This window comes from Tauraco erythrolophus, chromosome 3 (assembly GCF_009769465.1).
Source record: "Tauraco erythrolophus isolate bTauEry1 chromosome 3, bTauEry1.pri, whole genome shotgun sequence".
NCBI lineage: Eukaryota > Metazoa > Chordata > Aves > Musophagiformes > Musophagidae > Tauraco > Tauraco erythrolophus.
This window is the reverse complement of record NC_141467.1, coordinates 39,153,563-39,176,907: the sequence shown is the minus strand read 5'-3', so window position 1 is coordinate 39,176,907 and position 23,345 is coordinate 39,153,563. Positions and strand designations below refer to the sequence as shown.

The 23,345-nt window shown below is 41.2% G+C and overlaps 1 protein-coding gene across 1 annotated transcript in view; it reads right to left on the bottom strand.

Moving 5' to 3' along the window:
* The window catches only part of LOC147529000 (uncharacterized), a 34,829-nt gene that overhangs the window by 11,139 nt on the left and 345 nt on the right, over positions 1 to 23,345 (bottom strand). Inside the window, 3 exon segments of the mRNA XM_086608944.1 lie at positions 12,239 to 14,937; positions 15,076 to 15,524; positions 16,507 to 16,649. Coding sequence (XP_086465070.1) covers positions 12,239 to 14,937; positions 15,076 to 15,524; positions 16,507 to 16,649 — 3,291 coding nt within the window.

Here is a 23,345-nt window from a genome sequence, read left to right as displayed (position 1 = left end):
ACTTTTATGGTCCATTTTATGACTAAGTAATTCTATATTTTAGCTAGTCCAAATTAATTGCCATTTTACTGTTCTTTGGTTTAAAGGAAAAAAGGTATTTACTAGTATGCTTGGGAAGATTCTGAACAAAACTGCAAACCTTTTATCAGCAAGGGGAATGATGTAGAATAAAACTTTTCCTTCCTGCAGGAAGATTCTAACTACTTTCTAGGGATATTTCTCTCTCAAAGCCACTCTAGGCTTTCTTGCCACACATCATGCTTTGGAGAACAAGTGATTAGCTCTGCTGTGCTTCCCGCACTCATCTCAGAGGCAAAGGATGTTGATGATGCTGTTAGGGTCTCATGGAGGCAGCAGTAGACACAGCTGGACATTAACAGACTGACAATGAGCCTCAGGTGTAGATGTAGGTCCCAAATTCAGCAACACACATGTTGACTAGTAGAGTCAATGAGAATTGCATACCATATAATTAAGTATATACGCATGCGTTGAACTGACAAGCTGGATCAAGTTCCAAAGCCATGAAAGGTGAAAATATTTTACTGAAAAGTATTACTGAATGTTTAGCCTCTACATGAAACTCTACCACATGTGACCTGAGGGGACTGAAGCACCGGTATTTTATCTACCCATCAGTGGCAGGAGCCTGACAGTCTTTTTTTCCCAGGAGGTTGGTTAGGTAAAAGCATACGCAAACAATTTTACACTCTAATATTATAACAAATAAACTAGATGAGAGGAAAAAGAATAAGCAGCAAATTATATCCTGTCAGCGGAGATTCAAATGAAAAGAAAGAGAGAATCACATTGGGTATTTCGGGATCAAGGATACCTAAATAGGAAAAACATTATTGTGTCTTCTGGGCTGTTTTTCTGCCTCTGATGGATTGTTGCCCCCAAATGACTCTTTTACCTTGTTTTTCTACCTACATGTACCGTGTAGATGGCTTTTACTGCTTTTCTTGAGAGATTAAGTTGCAAAATAGTTCTTTTTTTTTTTTCACCCAAGTGTAGACATCATTATTTTTCTAAACATTATGGAAGTAACGAAAGCTAGTGAGAAGCTATGAAGACTACAAAGGAGAAAGAAAGCCCACCTGCGGTGTCAGGAAGGAGCCACATGCTCTCCACACTCACGCTGGCCGGAGCTACTTGGCTGCTGACGATGCAGCACCACATTGTGTCGTTGCTCTTGTTAGTATGACCCTATTTTAAGACGCTTTACTCTCCGCAATACTATCTTACATGAAAAGACTCAGCAAGAGCAACACAGCTTTCAAAATATCTCCCAATTTACTTCAAATATCTGATATGATTTTAAAGTTTTTCTCCTGGACCATTTCTCTTAAATCTGAAGGTAGGCTTTGGTAGGGAACTCAACAATTACCTTATCTTTCTTATCTACCTCCCTGCTGCTTTGTTGATCATAGTAGCATTCAATTTCTATACACTTTTTCCTTATTAAAGAGAAAGAACAATGCTATGACTGCCTTCAACATTATGCATACAGGACTGGAAGTACAATATTTAAATGATCATGATACTTCTGATTTGCAGCTGCATGCACAAGGAAAAAGAAGAGACTATTTTAAGCTACTGAAGCAGTCACTCTTGGTGTTTCAGCTCACCATTATTCTCTCTCCCTCAGCAAAGCCTAGTCAGCCACCATCCCAAGAAAGGCAGTGCCAGTTTCAGGAAAAGCTATTCTCTGTTAAGTCGTCAGATCTGAAAGGGCGATGGAAAACTTCACATTCTCCCAGCAGGAGAGCAGGGACTCAGTGTAGGTGCAAATCTCTGGCAGCTGATTGTTGGAGCCCACAAGCTGTACCTTGTAAATAATTCACTTAGGCACAGAAAAATCTGCATATGAGGATGAAATGTCGTTTATAACTCATAGGATATTGGCTTGGCTGAGAACAAGTTTCCAGCCCCTTCCACTCGTTAAGTACCACTGAGGAAGAAGGAATATAGAAGATGTAAAATAAACTCTGCTCGTGGCTTGTAACTAACAGAGAATAGTTAATGATAACGAACATGAAAATTAAATTCTCTGGGAGAGAAGGAAGGGGGCATGGTGTTTCTCAAATCAGTCAGCTCAATATAAATTGTACAGCTTCTTTGTTATTAACTCTGTCAGAACCTCATCCTTCACATTATTTGTGGGGCTGGACTTATAAGGAGGCATTTAGCTGGAGGTGGGGTGCTGAAAGCGTTTCCTTTCTTGCATTTTTGTGACTTGGAATGGTTTACTGAGAGAAAAGATAATGTACTCAAACAGAGCACCCCTCACTGAAATTCTGTGCGATCAAAGACAAGATATTTTCGTAACTGATCTAATATCTAGCTTTATTACATTATTATAATCCTAGAAACCTTTCTGTCATAGTGTTTTTCATGAGCTTATAGTTTTGCCAGACTTGAGTCATCTTCCCAAAACATTTCACACCATCCTATACTGAATGTTGTTGAAAAACTGTTCACCAAAATTCTCGGGTGAATTAGTGGGTTTATGGAACAGAAATAGAGAAAAGGTATTGTGCTGTCTGTGTTAAAAAGTCAGGGGCAACTGAAGGGGAAGATGAACGGATGGTTGGGAAAGATGCAGGAAAGGAAATTGAGACTGAGAATAGAAGTAGGGTGCAGACCTGGTATTACTTGTAACCTGATATCTAAATTAAGAATGCTTGTTATCAGAGTGTTTGTTCCAAGTGGAATAGTGCCTTCAAATTCCAAGGTATTCATCTCCCTTACTTGTGCACGCTACACCATCTGAGCTCTACTTGTACAATGAATGCGATGGGTTTTAATCCCTGCTTTTCCACTAGTTACCCTTTCCTCTCATGCCATCCTCATTGAAAATGAAGGCAAAGGTATTCATTTAGTTTTGGCCATTTGTAGGTCATCTTTAATCTCTGCTACGTTCTCCCTCTATAGCAGATCCATTTTTTCATTCAATGTTCTCTTTTTATTTAGACAGCTGTTGAAATGGCTGCTATTTGTTTTAATCTCCTTTGCAAGGTTTAACTCAGCTTAATTTTCCAGAAAACTTTCCTTTTGGGAGGATTCTCACTTTCTCCCTGTATTTCCTGCCTGAGGAAATAGCTTTCTTTACTGTTCAGACCCTTTTCTTGTTCTTTGAATTCCAGCTTCATTCTGAATAACATAGTTTGAGGTGTTTGCTCATTCAGTTAAGTCTCCAGCCTTTCCTTGCAATCTCTTTCTTTCGCTTTGCAGTCTGCGTGCTCTGCTGTTCAGGTGACTTCCTTAAGTAGCTTCATTAATCTCTGAGTACTCGCATTTTCCTACTGAAGATATCTGACAGATAACTCACTTCGAGTGTCTTTCCTAATGAAACATCCTTGATCTGACAATGCTCTTGGTACTGAAGATAGGCAGTAGATTCTTCACTTGCCTTTCCAGCCCCCAACCTACCCTACACTCCCTGGCATGCAATTTACTCTTCTAGTTTCTATATCACCTCTGGAGAGAACCTTCTTGATTATCCTTCCCAGTCAGGCAGACTTACTTTTTCGTGTGAACCTCAACTCTCTCCCTTCTTCCTGAGTGCCATTCTTTCTTAACTTCTTCTCGCGGTTTACTGCACGTCATTCTTGCTCATTTTTCTACTCTGGCTTCTCTGTTCTCTTCTCTTATTTTAAGACACAAATTTTTCTGCTTTCTTCCTCGGTGCCTCTTCTTTTTTTGCTGGTTTGGAACTTTTGTGAATTCTCTCAGGAAAAACTTCTTGTGTCAATAGCTCCTTGTGGTGCACACAGAGTCAATGTACACACACAGTGTGGTGTTGCTGCACTCAGCTGTTTTCACTGTCCCCCTGCCTTGTCTGAGTCATTGTTAGAGTTGAGCTTCTCCTCTTAGAGAAGGAAGAGGTAACCCAACCTGCTTTGACTGCTGTCTCCCATGAAAAATCCCTTCTTTTGTGCTCCCTCGTTCCCCAGCTCCCCAGCTAAAAGGCTGCCTCATTAAAAACCTTGGGTCTCAGGGAGTCTGGATTGATTGTTGCTTCTATGTCGTGGGGAGAGAGGTGTCTGTTAATAGGCAAAACATTAACTCCAAAAGCTTGCTCCAGTTATAAGTTGTTAGAGTAGCTGTCCATAGGCATAAACAAGATGAGATGTCCAGCTCTTTTTGATGCCATCAGTGAAAAGAAAATGAATATGGAAGAAAGCAAGGTCAGGATCATATCTACACAAAGAGCTACAGCTGTTTGCTCTTTCCAGTCCTTTTATGATCAAAGGTCCCAAGCAGGGAGGAAGTGCACTGTATCGTACTGAAAGATTAGAGAGTTTGGTCTCCGATTTAGAGGGTAGGAAATATATGACAGGTGAGTAAGCAAACAAATAGGCCAAGGTGGGGAGGAAGGAATCTGTATTTTCATCAGATGACAACCCCAGTAGCACCAGGCATCACAGGTAGGTGCTGTCTAATAGCAGAGACAGACAGTAGCAATTTGTACGTGTGGTAACAAGAGAGAATTTTAAAAAAACACAAAAAACTCTGAGCTCCACAGGTCTTTACTGGCAACAGAGAAAAAAATAAGTAAGTAAGTAAGTAAATAAATAAATAAAGACCACCTTCCCCCAGTCCCATATTAAAAAACAGTACTAAGAAGAAAAACTGTCAGATTAAGGCTTACTAAGAGAGCAAGAAGAGGAACGTGTTAGCAATAACCAAGGGAGTTCAAGAGAAGAAAAGCATATAAAATATATTAAGATAACAAAAAATACTGGAAAGAAAGTACACTCATTAATAAATGAGGAGGAATATTGAATCAATGATGGTTCTAAATGGATAAATGTGCTGCTTTTGGCTGGTGTAGAGTTAATTTTCTTTACAGTAGCTAGTATGGGGCTGTGTCTGGGATTTGTGCTGGAAACAGTGCTGATAACAGAGAGATGTTTTCGTTATTGCTGAGCAGTGCTCACACAGAGTCAAGGCCTTTTCTGCTCCTTACACCATCCCACCAGTGAGTAGGCTGGGGTACACAAGAAGTTGGGAGAAGACACAGCCGGGACAGCTGACCCCAATTAACCAAAGAGATATCCCACACCATATGACATCCTGCTCAACATATAAAGTTGGGAGAATAAGAAGGAAGAGGAGGACATTCAGATTGATGGCATTTGTCTTCCCAAGTAACAGTTACACGTGATGGAGCCCTGCTTTCCTGGAGATGGCTGAACACCTGCCTGCCCATGGGAAGTGGTGAATGAATTCCTTCTTTTGCTTTGCTTGCACGCACAGCTTATGTTTTCCCTGTTAAACTGTTTTTATCTCAACCCACGAATTTTCTCACTTTTACCCTTCTGATTCTCTCCCCCATCCCATTGTGGGGGAGTAAGTGAGTGGCTGGGTGGGACTTAGTTTTTGGATGAGATTAAACTATGACCGCAAACTACTGAAATGCTTTATAAAAATCTGTTAAACAAGAAAAATAAGGCGAGGAGAAATGGATAATTAAGAAGCAATGACGAGTTTGTCAAAGCTATTGATGAAAAGCAGGTAAGAGAATACTTGAAATATCTGAATATATATACAGATTAGCAGGTGTGCATGCATTTCGGAGTGTTAAGGGAATTAGCTAATGAACTTACAGAAACACTGGTAATTACTTACAGAAAGTTACAGAGTGTGATGGGAAAGTACCAGAGGGCTGGGGGAAAAAAAGCAAATGAAATACTGAACTTCTAAAAGGTAGGAAGTAAAAAAATTAAAAAATAAAATAATTCAGACACTATTCATTGGCTCAATTTATATCCCTGATAAAGTAATGGCATGTATATTAAGATAGAAATTGAACCATAAGCACAATTAACAGCAAGGGTTTCTACAGAATAAATCACGACAGACAAACCTTATTGCTTTTTAGGATCAAGTTACAAAAGTAGGCAAAAGAAGTAAAGGGAAGGTAATGCAGCTGGACTCTCCTGAAGCATGTAGTACAGGATCTTCTCAAATCTTACTTGATCTATGAACTAACATTGATGTGGATGTTCAGCACTGTCATGTAAACCAAGTGCGAACTGAAGGACCATAAAATAAGGAAAATGAGAAACTGAGGTGTTGAGTTATCGGGAATTTCCTCCAGGGATGCTGCACATACATTTGAGGTAAGCCTAGTTTTATTTAACATTTTTGGTAATGATGTGGGAAAGGGTGGAGGAGGATGAGGTGGAGAGTAGGAGATTTGCTTTCTACATAGTCTGCACTAAAGCAAAGTTGATAAGTGATAACAGTAAATAATAAAGGAATGATAAACCTTGTAAATGACGGGCTGGGTGATCGTGCATAGGTGAGTGAAAATAAAACAGCAAAACTCAGTGCAACTGTTCAGATCAGGGATTACTGCATTCCAGCCTGGATGCAGAACACATGTCATATCATCACAGAATCATAGAACAGTTTGGGTTGGAAGGGACCTTAAAGATCATCTAGTTCCAACCCCCCTGCCATAGGCAGGGACACCTTCCACTAGACTGGATTGCTCAAAGCCTCATCCGACCTGGCCCTGAACACTTCCAGAGATGACACATTCACAGCTCCTCTGGGCAACCTGTTCCAGTGCCTCATCACCCTCGGAGTGAATAATTTCTTCCTTAGATCTAATCAAAATCAACTTTCTTGCAGTTCAAAGCCATTGCCCCTTGTCCTATCACTGCACACCCTTGTAAAAATTCCCTTTCCGGTTTTCTTGTAGGCCCCCTTTAGGTACTGGAAGGCTGCTAGAAGGTCTCCCGGAGCCTTCTCTTCTCCAGGCTGAACAGACCCAGCTCTCTCAGCCTGTCTTCATAGGAGAGGTGCTCCAGCCCAAATAATATGAAGTACTATTCAAAAAAGCAAAACGGGAAGTTATTTCAAAAGTAAAAATGCAAATGCTTCACTCATAAGATGTCAAATCATGATGCTTTCTTACAGAAAAAAAAAAAAAGATTAAACCAATGCCATTTGGTTTCCTCAAGAGGCCCTCCGACAAGCTCCAGTGACGGTTTCTTTGTATATAGCACTGTTGAGGCTGCATCAAAAATACTGTGTACAGTTTGGGACATGTCAATCTCAGAACTCTGTCAAGAAATTGGAGGCTGTCCAGAGAAGAGTAATACAAATGATTAAGAGTCTCAGGGGATTCATTTATAAAGAAGATTAAGTGAATTATATTTTGATTAGGAGTACATTTTAATGGTGTATAAGTAACAGAAAGACATAAACACCAAGTAAGGGAATAGGATGATTTAGGATAGCCACAGAGGTTTTGATGGGATGAAGATCCAAAGAGAATTTAGACAGGATGTCAGGAAACATTGCTTAGCTGTGAGGGATTTTTGGTTGTGCTTTCCCCCCTTTTTGACTACAGAATGGGCTTCAGAAGAAACAGAGAACGTTCTTGCTTCTGGAGTTGTCATATGCGACAGAGTAAAGGACTTCTCTATCTGGATGAGAGGTATCCTGTGGTGTGATCTAGCGAGTCTCTGCACCTTTAATTTCTCCTATCTCAGCACAGAGGTGAGAGGCCACCATTCCGGGTGAGTTGGCCCCATGTGATTTCTGCTCCCTGAAGCACTCGTCTGGCAACGTTAGCTTAACCCTGACTAATGAGTAGATCAGCCAGTAAAGAAACTCCGTGGGGACTGAAGGGGTGAGGAGCTACATTAGCTGATCACTCCTGTTGTTTATTTCTGTATAAAAATATAAAGACAGTCTGCTGGTATTGTGTACGTCTGCTGTCAGTGTTTGGCCATGATGGTAAAGACAAAATCAAAAGACAGCGAGGTACAAAATGACAAATGCAAGAAGCTGGAGCCATACTTAATGAAAACACTGTAATAAGCCACCTTTCTCAAACTTGTGGCTGAGAAAATGCTTAATTTATTTTTTTTTTCCCAAGATGTACCAGCAGTTTCAACAGACTTATAAATTGAGAACTGAAAATATACAAGATCTGAAGAAATTTCATTTTTAAGGAAAATGTTCAGTTCATATTGGCAGAAATAAACACATTCTCATTGATTTGAGGTCAAAGCTTCAATCATTTCTGCCATTATGTGTCCTACTGTATCTGCTTCTGACATGCTTAAAGTATTTCTGTAATATACATTAACAACTAACAATTCACTTAGATAAAAAAGCTGATATCTCTCCTGTTTGTTTAAACTGAGATTAATCTCAGAAAATGGGACTGTGAACAAAAGTGTAATGTTAGATGTCTAGTCAGAACTGTGTGCTCGGAGTTAACATCTATTTTTATCACCTGTATTTGTAGCTGTGCAGCTAGATCTCCTTGTTAGAGTTAAGGATGTTACCGAAAATCCGGAATAAGAAACTTATCAACACCAATGGGATGTAGATAAGCAGACACTTCTTTATTGCGGCGCCGGGTGCACGGGGGATATCTCCTCCTAGCGTGCGCACCTTGCACCAAAATTAAACTTCTTATATAGAGCTTACACATGCATAAACAAATTATTTCCCGAAAATCATTAGCATATTCTTCTCCTATTTCCGATTCTGCGCAATAAAATTTAGAATCATCTGGAAATGAGTCTGGGGTATAATATGGGTAGGTGGTCTATGAGTCGGTGGTCGCGATCTCCCCCTGCCGGAATTACATTTTGCTTAAGTTCACAGTTTCTGGTAATTACCTCATGGTTTCTTGGCAAGTACCCATAACTCGTTAAGGCTGGCCTTCTTCATTCTCATTAACCCAAACCTTGATAGCTACATGCATTCTTCTAGTTCTATGTAAGTATCATAAATCAATTGGTAGGTCAACTTGTACTCGTTATCTACTTTCTACATGATTCTAACTTATCCCTTTGGTCTTGGTACAGGATTATACAAAGGCTTTCATAGCAGCATCTGGTTACTGTACGAGCATACTTTTCATTGAAATATTTCTTATAGCTTTATATTATTAAAATCAATTGCAACCTATATTAATCACAAACTATTGATTAAATTCTAATTACTAAAATTCTAGGTATCAGTAACATTTCCCCCCTTTGAAAGTGTTGAAAACTATTTCAATACTTTCACCACTTTTATCTTTACTGCTTAGCACTTATTCATTATCATTTTCAAAGCTAAGATTCGTTTCAGCATAATTTGGTGGTGAACTTTAGTCTGGTGGAATAGTAGGTAACTCTCTCATGATTCTGCGACTGATTGCAATTCTGTTAGCAAACTGTTTCTTCAAACAAGTATATAACAGCATGATCATCAGGAAGACAATTAGCAACAGAAACAGAGTTTTAATCAAAGATTGGATCCAAGAGCTTAGATTCCAGCCCAGCCCTTTGAAAATTTTTCCTATCCAGTCTTCCGACATGTCTTCTCGGATTGATTCTGTTTCTTTTTCAATTTTTCCTAGCAAATCCAAGTCATGCTCTACATCCTGAGTAACGTTTGGAATGTGTATACAGCAGTGGTCTAATTTATCCTTGAGATATCCACATACTCCATGTTCTTTGAGTAGAAGCATGTCTAAAGCCATTCTATTTTGAAGTGTCATTCTAGATGTTGCCTGCAATTGAATGTTCAATTCTTTGAACCCTTTCTTTGTAACATTTGCTAACTTTTCTACTTGACTTGTCAAATGATACAGCCATTCTCTGTTTCTATATGAGGCTATGGGATTTAGAAGAGACTCAAGGGCCCAGCTGATTTTTAGTCCTGTTGATGGTTCGTTCCAAGTGTCATCTGTTTCAGACCTTTTAGTTCGTTTTAGATTTAGCTTTTCTAGGGGTCCTTTAAATGGTGATTTTTTCCAAATTGGACACAATGTTGGCATGCCTAAGGTAATTTGTTTAACTTTACCATCTAATGGTAAGTGAGTTGTCCAGGTCCCATCATTTAATGCCCAAACCAAGTGTCCAGGACTTTGGATCGTACTATTTTTACAACTTAGGAATGTTCCCTTTTTAATCTGATAATCTGCAGTCAATTGAAGATCGTTTTTGAGTCCTCGACAGAAACATCCATACCTCACTGCAGCTGCTAAAGGGGGAATTTCTTGTATTGCTTTACTTACGGTACTACAATTGTAAACTTTTTCACATTTCCACCAAGATACTGAACTCCCTTTTTCTCGTGACGTAGTTCCTCTATCTGTCACTGTTGGCCAAACTGAATAAACTGACCCTACCCATGTAAAACACCAAGGGGTTTTTGCCATGTATTGAAATTGGGAGAATATAGCCATGGACCAAATTGATTCCCAAGTAAGTTGTTCCTTTTGTGAAGTTTGAGTATTTTCTTCACATTCCCATTTCAGTATTATGCGGCTTGTATTTTTCCTTATCGGTTCATCATAAAAACACCATCCGTAACCATATCCTGAATCTAGTCCTGTCCAACCACCACTAGTGTCTACAAAGTTTGAATTCAATAATTTTCTACACTCAGCCCTACTTCCTGGGAACTTCCATTGTTTTCTAATATATCTCACTTGTTCATACCATTGAGTCACTGGCTTTTGTTCACAGTGAGTGGTCTCATTTTTATGTTCTGGATCAGTCAAATTCATGGTTAAGATTCCCCATGGAATAGATTCACCTGCTGCCCTTGGTATTGGCAAGCAAGCAGTAATCTGTGTAACATTCTGTAAATTGGCAAATCCTTTAATTAATCCTAATATCAAATTTTCCTCAGGTGATTGTTTGGGAATTTCAATCACTTGTTCTGTTTCTAATTGTCTTTTGTTCCTACTCACCAAGTCAGCCCACGGTTTCACCAGTACTACCTTCCAGCATAAGATCCAAAGAACAATTGAAAACGGATATGAGAATTTAGACATGTTTCAAAGTCAGTTTCAAAGTCTCTGGGTCATGATTCACCATTTTCCAGGGTGTTGGTGCTTTCTTCACTCGAGTGTAATGTATCCAAGCTGTAGATTCTGCAATCTTGACTGCTGTGAAGGTTGTCAACAATATTTGGAAAGGTCCTTTCCAGCGCTCCTGCAGAGGTTCAGAAGTCCACGTTTTTACGTAGACATAATCTCCTGGTTGGAAATCATGCACTGGAGTGTCTAAAGATAAAGGTCGATTCCAAATCACAGCACTCCGAATTGCAGCCAAGGTTTTCCCTAGAGAAAGCAAATAGTTATATACATCTTGTTTTCCTTTTACATGTATATCTGGATTTGGTTCCGGGGATTCATAAGGTTTTCCGTACAACAATTCATAAGGACTGATAGAGGTTCCACTCTTTGGCTGTACTCTGACTCGAAGTAATGCCAAAGGTAATGCTTGAGGCCATTTTAAATTTGTTTCTTGACAAATTTTACTTATTTGTCTCTTTATAGTCTGATTCATTCTTTCTACCTTTCCACTGGATTGTGGCCTCCAGGATGCATGTAAGTCCCAGGCAATGCCCAGTACTTTGCTAACGCTTTGGACTACTTCAGCAACAAAGTGTGGACCTCTGTCAGATGAAATTCCAATTGGAACTCCAAATCTTGGAATTATTTCTTGTAGTAACCATTTTACTACTTCTTTTCCTTGTGTGGTACGACAGGGAAGGGCTTCAGGCCATCCTGTAAAAGTATCAACCCCCACCAGGACGTACCGGTACCCATTCTGTCTAGGTAATTCTGAGAAATCTACTTGCCAATAATCTCCAGGTTCTGTATCAGATTTTAACTTACCCATTTGGGCTCTTTTCTTGATTACTGGATTATTTTTCAAACATATTTCACATTTTGCAGTTATCAATTTAGCTAATCCTAGCATTTTAACTGATACTACCTGTTTCTGTAAAGAAGTTACCAAAGCTTCTACTCCCCAGTGACATTCTTGATGCTTTGTTTGAATTATTTCTCTCATCAAAATAGGTGGAATTACTACTTGTCGACTAGGGGTTACCCACCATCCAGCTAAGTTTTTCTTAGCGTTTAATAATTGGCCTAACTTATCATCTTCCTCTGAATATTTTGGCTTTTCCCTAGGAAGGGCTACTGTTTTGGAGGGAATTAATGCCATTTGAAATGCTTGTTTCTTTGCTACTTTCTTTGCTGTTCTGTCAGCTAAATTATTTCCAACAATTTCTTTTTGTATTTCCAATTTGGTGTGCTTTACAGTGCATGATTGCTACTTGTTCTGGTTTCTGAACTGCTTGCAGTAATTGTAAAATTTCATTCTGATGCTTAATGTTTGATCCTTGAGAGGACAATAATCCTCTTTCTTTCCACAGAACTCCATGGACATGCACTACTCCAAAGGCATACTTGGAGTCAGTCCAAATGTTCACTTTCTTCCTTTCACTTAATTCTAGGGCTCGAATCAGAGCAATAAGTTCTGCTTTTTGGGCGGATGTGGTGCTGGTCAATGCTCTGGCTTCTATAACTGTGGTGTCTGTTGTTACCGCATATCCAGCGTATCGGACTCCTTGTTCCATAAAGCTGCTGCCATCTGTATACAATTCCCAGTCTGGTCGCTCCAGTGGTACATCCTTCAAATCTTCACGACTGGAATAAACATACTCGATAGTAGCCAAACAATCATGTTCCAGTTGTCCTTCTTCCTGTGTGGAGTTTAAAAACACTGCAGGATTTACCAGGTTAGTTGTTCTTAGAATCACATCATCCTGTTCGGTTAGTACCACTTGGTATTTTATCATCCGGCTTGGGGATAACCAATGACCCCCCTTTTGTTCTAAAACAGTTATCACCATGTGTGGGACATAGACCGTTATTGTCCTTCCCAAAGTCAATTTGCGAGCTTCCTGTATCAGCAGCACTGTTGCTGCCACCGCTCGCAGGCAACTTGGCCATCCTTTACTCACTGTGTCCAGTTGTTTGGAGAAGTATCCAACAGGTCGTTTCCAACTGCCCATCTTCTGGGTCAACACTCCCAATGCAAGGTGTTGCCTTTCATGGACAAACAACTGAAAGTCCTTAGTCAAGTCTGGAAGTCCTAAAGCAGGTGCTGACATCAAAGCACGTTTTAATTCGATAAAAGCTTTTTGTTGATCTGGTCCCCACACAAAAGGAGAAATCTTTTGGGCTTCGTACAGAGGTTTAGCAATCAGCCCGTAATTCATGATCCAAAGGCGACACCACCCAGCCATTCCCAAGAATGCTCTGAGTTCATGAATATTTTCTGGTTCAGGTATATTGCAAATAGCTTCTTTTCGACTTTTTCCCAATTGTCGCTGTCCTTTAGAAATTTCAAAGCCCAGATATATTACAGTCTGGCAAGCTATTTGGGCCTTTTTCCTGGATACCTTGTACCCATTTAGTCCCAGAAAGTTCAAAAGATCTATTGTTACCTGGATACAAGTTGACTTCTCCTCTGTAGCAATCAGTATATCATCCACATATTGTAGCAGTAGATGTCCAGGCCTTGGTTTCTCTTGTTTCCATATCTCAAGTTCTCTGGCCAGCTGATTCCCAAAGATTGTCGGACTGTTTTTAAATCCTTGGGGTAGCCTTGTCCATGTTAACTGCATCTTTCGTCCAGTCTGTGGATTCTCCCACTCAAAAGCAAACAGTTTTCTATTTTCTTTTTCCAAGGGTATACAAAAGAAAGCATCTTTTAGATCAAGCACTGTAAACCACTGATAGGTCTCTTTTAACGAGGTTAGTAATGTATATGGGTTTGCTACTACTGGGTAAATATCTTTGACTATTTGATTCACTGCTCTTAAATCCTGTACCAGCCGGTATTCTCCGGACGGTTTTCTGACTGGTAAGATAGGAGTATTGTATTCAGATTCACATTCCTCTAAAATCTTACACTTCAAGAACTTGTCAATTAATTTCTTCAATTCTTGTCTGATTTCTGGTTTAATTGGATATTGTTTCAATTTAACTGGTTTTGCCCCTTCTTTTAATTCTACTTTAACAGGCTCTGCCAGTTTTGATTTGCCAGGGATATCTGTTTCCCATACTGTGGGAATCACAGCAAAATCTACATCCGAAGGAATTTCTTGTACTTCGGTTGTTTCCTGAATCATCAGAATTTCACCTGTTTTTGATTCCGGTATTTTTAAGAGAATCTCTCCTTCTTCAAAACTAATCTGAGCATTTAATTTAGACAATAAATCTCTTCCTAATAAGGGTACTGGACATTCAGGTACATACAAAAATTCATGGGTAATTATCTTTTTCCCAAATTTTAAATCCAGGGGTTTCAGGAATGGTCTGCTTTCCTCTTTCCCTGTGGCCCCTATAATATTTGCTGTTTTTGTTCCAATTTTTCCTTTACAGGTGTTTAATACTGAAAATGTTGCTCCAGTATCCACTAAAAATTTAACTTCTTTTTCTCCCAGCTTAATTACAACCAGAGGCTCAGCTGGGTTCCCCTCCGGTCCCCTTCAGTCATCTAGCATCATGATTTTAGCCATTTCTTGCTGAGCATTTCCCTTTCTAGGGCAGTCTCTTTTCCAATGTCCCTCTTCCTTGCACAAAGCACACTGATTCATTCCTAGGGGAGTGTTAAAATTCCTGCCACCACCGTTCACAAATCCTCCTCTTCCACCGAATCCTGAACCTCTTCCTCTGCCTTGTCCTCTATTCACTGTTCCTGTCATGACTGCTAGCAGCCTGTTTTCCCGAGACTTTCTTTCCTCCTGTTCTCTATTGTTATACACCTTCCAGGCTGCTTCCATCATCTTATTCAAACTCCTAGAGTCTTCTCCCTCTAATTTCTGAAGTTTCTTTCTTATGTCTGGTGCTGATTGTCCCATAAAAATCAAAGCCAATTGTATTTGTGCTGCCTCAGTTTCCACCTTTAAATCAGTATATTTCCTGGCAGCTTCCTTCAATCTCTCCAGAAACACTGAGGGAGATTCATTTTTATCCTGCCTTACTTCATATAATTTAGACCAATTCAAAGATTTAGGCATAGCATGTTTAATTCCGTATAAAATCCATTTCTGATACCGACTCAGTCTCTGTCTCTGCTCCGCATTATTTGGATCCCACTGCGGATCCCCAGATGGAAAATTCTGTTCTAAAGTTCCAGTCATATTTTCATTCAGAACTGCCGCTTCAGCCTGTGCTCTACCTGCTTTCAACACCATTTGCTTTTCTGTATCATCCAATAAATTATCTAAAACCACCTGCAAATCACTCCAGTCTGGGTCCTGCGTTCTAATTATAGTATCCACCACTCTTCCTAGCCTTTCCGGATCCTCTCTATAAAGTCCGGCTGCCTGTTTCCAAGCCATCAAATCGGTAACTGAAAAAGGCACCTTTACATACACCGGCCCATTGCTACCAACTCCCTGCCGCAGGGGAGCTATTGTGTGTGTCTGCTGCCGAGTTCTCCGAGAAACAGGAGTATGAATTACAACCTCAGAGGGACCCTCCTCAGCACCCTCAATACCACTGCTTTCTGGTTCTTGCATCTGTTCCCGATATTCTCGACCCCGATTTCTTTCTCTCCTAGGAGGAGATATATCTAATTCTGGTAATTCTGGTCCCTTATCAGCTTCAGGAATAATCCTCTTTTTCAAACAATCCTTTCCAATATCACATGTTGTACAACACTTTTTCCCCTTTTTATTCCCTGTAGCAACAGCCAATATCAGACCATTTCCATCAATCAGTCTGCACTCCTTCTGCCAATCTTTTCTTTGCCTTAAATAGAAAAACAAATCTACATAAGGTATTTCATCCCATTTCTCTTCCCTTCTACAAAACAGCATTAACTGAAAAATAGTGTTATAATTCAAAGTACCATTCACAGGCCATACTTCTTGATCTTCTAACGTGTACAACGGCCACCAATGATTACAATATTGAATCATTTTGTTCTTTCGCAAATCATCTCCTGTATCTCCCCAATGTGCTAACAAACATCCTAACGGAGAAGTTTTCGGGATTTTGTCATTTGTAGCCAAATTACTCGCACTTTTACTTTTAAACAAACGAGTTAACTTAGATGCCATGATATAATTGTTTTACAGTACAATATACAATCACTCAAATCTGTCGCTTTGTTCTTCTCCGACTGCACCCCTCGCGGAATAGCAGGACCACGGATCCGAACTCTGCACTCGCTTCGTGTTCAGTTGCACGTCTCTTTCTCACAGTCACACTCACACAGTTCTGCAATTATTACTTTGAATACAAGTATGTAACACAATAAACACAAAACTCAGCGCCTCAGTACCCCGTCAAGACAAACAATTCCACAATATAGCACACAAGAAAACTTCTAACTTACGTTAGAGGCACAACTTATAGAACACTATAGCTAGCATATAGGTTCCAAGTCTCCGCTATGTCCAACCCTGCAATAGCTTTCGCTTATGGCTTACGGGCAGACGCCTAGGCTTCCACTCCACGAGGATCCTCTGCCCAACCCTGCGCAGCTTTCACCGCGACTGACAGGCAGGCTACAGCGAGGGGACTCGAACCCACTCGCAGTGGGACTCGAACCCACTTTCCAGAGGCGGGACTCGAACCCCCTCTATGTGGTGGGACTCGAACCCACTCACAACGGTGGGACTCGAACCCACTCGTTTAAAACAAAAGAAGTGTCTTACCCAAAATCCAGAGGACGTCGCGAAGAACCTTATGGATCGGGGATCGATGGGTGTCCCCGAGAAATCCTCGGTGCCGGCTGGAACCGATCAGGTCCCCGACTCCTCCGGTCTCCTTCAGCGAGGTCCCATCTGGGTCGCCAAAACTGTTACCGAAAATCCGGAATAAGAAACTTATCAACACCAATGGGATGTAGATAAGCAGACACTTCTTTATTGCGGCGCCGGGTGCACGGGGGATATCTCCTCCTAGCGTGCGCACCTTGCACCAAAATTAAACTTCTTATATAGAGCTTACACATGCATAAACAAATTATTTCCCGAAAATCATTAGCATATTCTTCTCCTATTTCCGATTCTGCGCAATAAAATTTAGAATCATCTGGAAATGAGTCTGGGGTATAATATGGGTAGGTGGTCTATGAGTCGGTGGTCGCGATCTCCCCCTGCCGGAATTACATTTTGCTTAAGTTCACAGTTTCTGGTAATTACCTCATGGTTTCTTGGCAAGTACCCATAACTCGTTAAGGCTGGCCTTCTTCATTCTCATTAACCCAAACCTTGATAGCTACATGCATTCTTCTAGTTCTATGTAAGTATCATAAATCAATTGGTAGGTCAACTTGTACTCGTTATCTACTTTCTACATGATTCTAACTTATCCCTTTGGTCTTGGTACAGGATTATACAAAGGCTTTCATAGCAGCATCTGGTTACTGTACGAGCATACTTTTCATTGAAATATTTCTTATAGCTTTATATTATTAAAATCAATTGCAACCTATATTAATCACAAACTATTGATTAAATTCTAATTACTAAAATTCTAGGTATCAGTAACAAGGATATACATTACAATCAAGTATGGGAATATTTCTTTTTAGTGCAAGTCTTGAACATCTCCTTTGGTTTAATATTAGCCTAATTCCTATATATTTATCAGGTATGTATTGAAATGCTGTCTTAGTATTAGTGTGCCTTAATGACTGCTCCATGGAGGAGGGAAGGGCTGTAGGATGGCTCTTCCTGGTGCATCTCCAGAAATGCATAGCCCAGTTCAGCCCAGATGCTCCCTACACGCTGGGCAAGTTTAATCCTGCCACTCGTGAGGTCCCGTGCCACTGCTGGCAGCTGGGCTGGAGCATGGGAAGGTACATTGCTTTGGATACATAGCAGTGATGGACATGACTGCTGACTGAGAGAGCAGGTGACTGCTTTCTAAATCGGGTGTTAGGAATGGTCTAATAGTCTTTTTTGTTTCTTTTCCCTCTGTGTCTCGTAGTTCCTAAAAAGGTCTCCTCTTCCTTAGCCCTTCTTTGATAATGTATGTAGACCACAGTTTCACTTGAATTGATATTTTTCATTAAACTCTGAAGCCTGCTTTGCTAATATTAACTATTGTTCATTAGCAAGCTTTGAGTATTGTGGACATCATAATGTACGCATGGCAGTCCGTGTCATATATCCAATTTGGAGGTATCGGGTGCCAGACAGCACAAGATGGAAGAAAACAATGTACGTGCAGACATTTTCAGTCCTTACGCCCTGAAATGGGAAAGGGTTGGCCAAAAGTTTAGGCTATGTTTGGACTCTGGGCAGCGTCCCGTACATGGGTATTATGGCAGGTCGTCTTCTTGCTACAGTATGTCAACCTCATGCTTGCGTGTGGTTCCTGCTGCTGCTCTTTGAAAACGCATACAGCCCCAAAGAAACTCTCCTCTGAAAAGATGTCTGGATATAGTACTATAAAAAGGATGTATATTCCAATTTAAAATATGCACAGATCATTCACCGAGGTAGCAACCATTCTTTTTCCCTTCCCCCAAGATAAGAGTGTAAATCATATCTTCTCAACAAGGCAGGTAGTGAGGATGACAAAATTCTTACATTCCTAAAGTGTTATTGGAGAAAAAATGTCACCTCCATGCATAATTGCATAACTTTACTACCTGTCATTTTCTATCAATCAAAAAAGTGTTATAACTTGAATTTGAGGACAAACATGTCTAATAAGATTTTAGATTGACAGCTGAACGGCTGTACTCAACCTTATTTTAACTTTATTTTTTGTTGTTGTTCACTAGATCAACATGGAGAGTATTATACCAAGGTTAAGCGAAACAAATACTCAGATATATTAATCCCTTGTGCACATTTTATGCCAAAAAATAGAATTTCTTTCCCCATAGGTTTTGTTAGTCAGCTCCCTTCAGCTTGCCAGTGCTGAAGCGGGAGTCTAATGTTTCTTCCTTTGTATTTCTAGTGCAATGTTGCCAGATTTTGTTTCAATTATCAGAAAAATGCTTTTGATGACTTGTAAGCAGCACCAGTGCTCTTGGTGCAGCAGTGACTCCTCCAGCGGCACCCAGCTTGCCCTCGATCCCCCTCCTCCTGGTGCAGGGCTCTGGCTTGATCGTCCTTTGAGTAGAACATCTTGTTCCCCACACAACAGCTCACATCCCTCACCTCAGCATTTGGCCTCCTACTCCCCATGCCCTGTTGTTCAGGGTATGCAACAGTCTTCAATTCTGCACATCAGGGATTTATTCTCCTTCTTTAGTGATGAGTAGAGGATCTCACTCCTTCTCCTTTCAGGTTGCTCTGTGTTAAACAGCAGCCTCTTTCCTGTCTCCACATATGGCTTTCTGTCTCTGTCCACCTCTACATCCTTTTTGACCACCTCCTGGAAATCCCAGGGAACATCTTCCCACCACTGGTCTTCCTCCTTGAATCTGCTTGTGCTCTACCTTGGTGCCCTCTCCATGTTTTTTTTTGACTTCTTCCAGACTTCTCATCCCTGTGTAGGTTACCATGAACCCATTTCTCAGTTTGAGGCCTTTTTCTTTGTGTTCATTTTCAGTCAGCTATAGTACTCATCAGATCTGGGATTCATCTGTGTTTGGACCTAACTCAACCTCCAATGCATTAGTTGTGGTCTAGCTCTGTTGAACTCTTTCTAAACTGTCATAAGTGCTCCAGAACAGGCTTTAAAATGACAAAGAGGGTGCCAGGACCTCTTCAGTACAGATGCACAGAGAGATAGAGATAGACATCTAATGCTGGCCATCTTCTGCAGTTTGAGTTCTGCGTGTGATCACCATTCTATCCTTCTGAACAAGTTACAGCCGGATGAAGAGCAAAGTTAAAGAGAGGGTGGGGAAGACTGGTTGCTTTCAGAGGAAAAAAGTCTTGCTACAACTTCTCACAAAGAACATGATTATTTCCCATCAGAGGATCTCAAAACACTCACAGGTTAAAACTTACATTCCTCCAGCTCTGCAGGGAGGCCACGGTACTCATATTGAGAAAGCAGCTATTGCAGGGATGTCATTTGTTTCCACGAATAGCTGACTGAACAATGATTAGGATCAGGTGAGAAGCTGGACTCTACCCTGCTTCCAGTTGCCCAGTGTGCTGTCATGGAGCAGACACCCCAGGGACAGGTACTGCAAATTTTACATGGTTGATCCACTTTTTCTTTTGCAGAAAGAAGCTGAGACTAGACAGGGATTTTGTGCCTGTGGTTGCAATGAGTGTTGTGCAAGCAGTAGGGATAGAGATTCGTCAAGTTAATCTTCATTTAGCTGATTGACGCTTCAGAAACATTGACGTCGAGGCAGCCTGGTCTTGAGTGTGAGCGACACAAGCCTTCCTGGAAGGAGAGGCACAAGGTCTTACTCTGTGCCCTGCTGTGAGCTCACTGTAGCTTGACATAAACTGGGTATGCCTCTACACATGGAAATCACATCCTTGAGTGTAGTGTAAGTCCCAGCAATTCCTGGTCTGCTGCTGAAGCAACACAGTCTAAGCTATACGTTGCTCACCGCTTGTGGCAAAGCCACAAATGAGTCTCCAGAGATTTCTCTTGATGAAGTGTCAATACCGGAGCGATGTTTATCTTCCAAACTCTTTAATACATCCTTTTTGAGTTCCTGAAATTGTTTGGCCTAACTTAATGACAAATGAGCAAGTATTTAAAAGAACCTTCATATCTGCAAGAATAACTAAGGAGCCAGATGTCAAAGTGCTATCAGCCAAAGTCACAATTAAGTGCAACCCACAGTTTCTATAGCAGACACAATTAATTGCAGGCACAAAACTATGACTGCAAATGGGCGGTCATTAAAAAAAAAGATTGAGGCGAGACATTCTGAGCATTCATTCTATTATTTATATTAACAATAAATAGTTATCTGTTTTGCTTTGCAGGATCTTTCACATTCAATCTTTAAAATCCCTTACAAACCGCAGTGGCTCTATGTCATAATATTCAGTGAAAGGAAAAATGCTAAGACTCATGGGAAAGTATAAAATCAAATTAAACTTGTTTAGCCCTGATATCACACGTACTACTCAGGCCAGACCTCTTCTTACTGAGGAGAGCAGTCTTCTGACAAAATTGGAAGACGATATTTATTTTACTGTTTCTTCTCTACTAAGGATATTCATATTGCCAAATGTTTACGATTCGGATTCAAGGTACTGCCATAAAAGTGATCCATGGCAGGTAGGTTTTCTAGGGTCCCTTTGTTAATGCAATGGGTTTACAATGGTGCTGAGGAAGACCTGCAGGACCACGTAGCCCTGGAGGAGCTGTGTCCTGGCTAAGCCCTCCAGTATGCCTTTCCAAAAGCAATTTTCTGTGTCCTCTGCAAACCGTGACCAGAAATCATCTTTCTCAAAGGTGAAATGTTGTTAAGATCTGTGCACGCGAGAAACAGACGATCTTTGTGCAGCCAGTGGCAGAGGGATGGAAGAGGCTTTGCTTTCTTTCAATGACTTATGAAAACGTTCCACCAGCCATAGCTCCACCTCTCCATGGAAAATATTAGACGAAGGGGTTGCGTCGGCCAGATTTCTCTGCCTGTCAGGCTTCAGGATCAGAAGCACAGTGGCAGGAGCCCAAGAAACGCTCACAGTGGAGCGTACCTGCCTTCTTCTGGTCTCTCCCTGGGCCGTCCTCTCACCTCATGAATATCCTGCCAGAGGCTGGGGAAATGGTAGATGGAGAGGGTGTCAGAGAGAGCTTGAGGACGGAGCAGAAGACGGTGGGGATGAAACGAAGTACGGGAGGAGGCGGGGAGCCCTTGCCCACTACATGACAGACAGATGCAGGCAGGTGAGCCACTTTTTCCACTGACAGCAACCTGGCTGCATCCTCTGCCTGCGACCGGCACCTTTCCCCTGCAGAGCGGTGGAGAGTTACTGCTGTGCGTTTTATCCCCATCCACGGTTTCGGCAGGCTGAGGCGCACCAGCTCCCGGCCAGCCAGAGCTGGAGGTGACACATACGTGGGACTAGAGCTGAGCTGTGGGGAAAGGTACCCTGGGCGAAAGGCTGCTGCATGCAGGTGAACCCCTGAGGCAGTCTCCCAGCATTGCCCCTGCTGCTGCTCGGCTTTGTGTCTGCATTTTGGCCACTTTTTATTTCCCTCTTCAGTTTGTTTCATTGCAATGCTTGGGTAGGAAAAGCTTCTCAGGGTCCCGCTGCTCTGCAGTTAAAATGGGACGTCTGCCCAAGATCGGACGGTTTTCAAAAAACCTTAATAAAAGGGTAATCAAACCCATGCAATGTTTCTTATTTTGCCCATTACATCATCAGCTCCATCTGTTTTCAGTGTTTTATGGGGTTGTGCTGGAATTGATATTGTGGGGCAGAAACAGGTGATCCCCCCACTTTGCTAGTGAATTAGCAGAAGGAAGGAGTGAGCTGAAAGAGCCTTTTCTTTGCTTAGGACTGCTGTAAATTTTAGACATGAGTGTTTGTGCTGAGCTTCTTCAGCTCCTGTTGACATTGGTGTTGGTGAAGGATACATACGACTGAAATCTTATGACTCTTAATATCAAAAAGCTTTAGATATTGCTCTTAGGACCATACCTGGAACAATGTCTTGCTACAGCCCGCATGCCATTACAATGCATTCCTTTCATATTGAGACGCCAAAATTACATTGCTAAGTTATAAGTAGTTTACATAATCCCAGAATGCAACATGGGAAAGCTTTCAAAATAAAAATGAATAATAAGATCAGCATTTATTGGTTTTTTCCTCCTACGTTGCCACTGAAAATTCTCATTGGTGTGGCTTTCTATGAATAGTTTTCCAGAAGTAAATTATGAGCAAAATTCAAAGCCACCATAAATTAAATGTGCTTTTTTCCTGCTTTGGTGTACAAGACTTTCCATTAAGCTAGCCCCATATAATATACCTTGGATGTGTTCAAGAAAGCCCTGTAAATTATAGTAAGTATTTAAAATGGTAAGTAGACATTGAAAAAGGCCACATTAGGATTAATGAATGAAAGGGTTGATACTGAAAATGCACTTGTAAATAAATAACAAGAAAAGTAAAGATGACACACTGTTAGGTTAGAGTTACAAGTGGGAGTATGATGATAAATCACACGGCTGTTTGTCAGAGCTTCACATGTGAGTGCACGTTCTCCTTAGTCCCTTTCTTCCCTTTCCCCCGAGCGAAAGTTCTCCCTCCCCTTGCCCCACCGGTTCTGCCTCCAGGAGGCCGATGGAACACCTCGTTGCTTTCAGCATGGATGAGGGATGCCAGAGGTGCGCTGGGTTATGGAGTTCACTACCTGTTAGGAGCAAAGCGTGCCTTTCTGTGCTTTGGGTGGGCGAAGGCAGTGCTTCTATCCACTCTGGTAATAAACTGCAGGTTGCTGACAGTGGGTGTCTGCCAGGGGTGCGGCTGAGCCCGGATTCACTGCTGCTGTTCACAGGGGCATTGGGCACTCGGGTGCTTTGCCCCCTTAACAGCTCTCCTTGGCAGTGAGCTCTCTTGGGATGGGAGCTGGGTAGCAAGAGGTGAGCAGGAGAAAGCTGAGG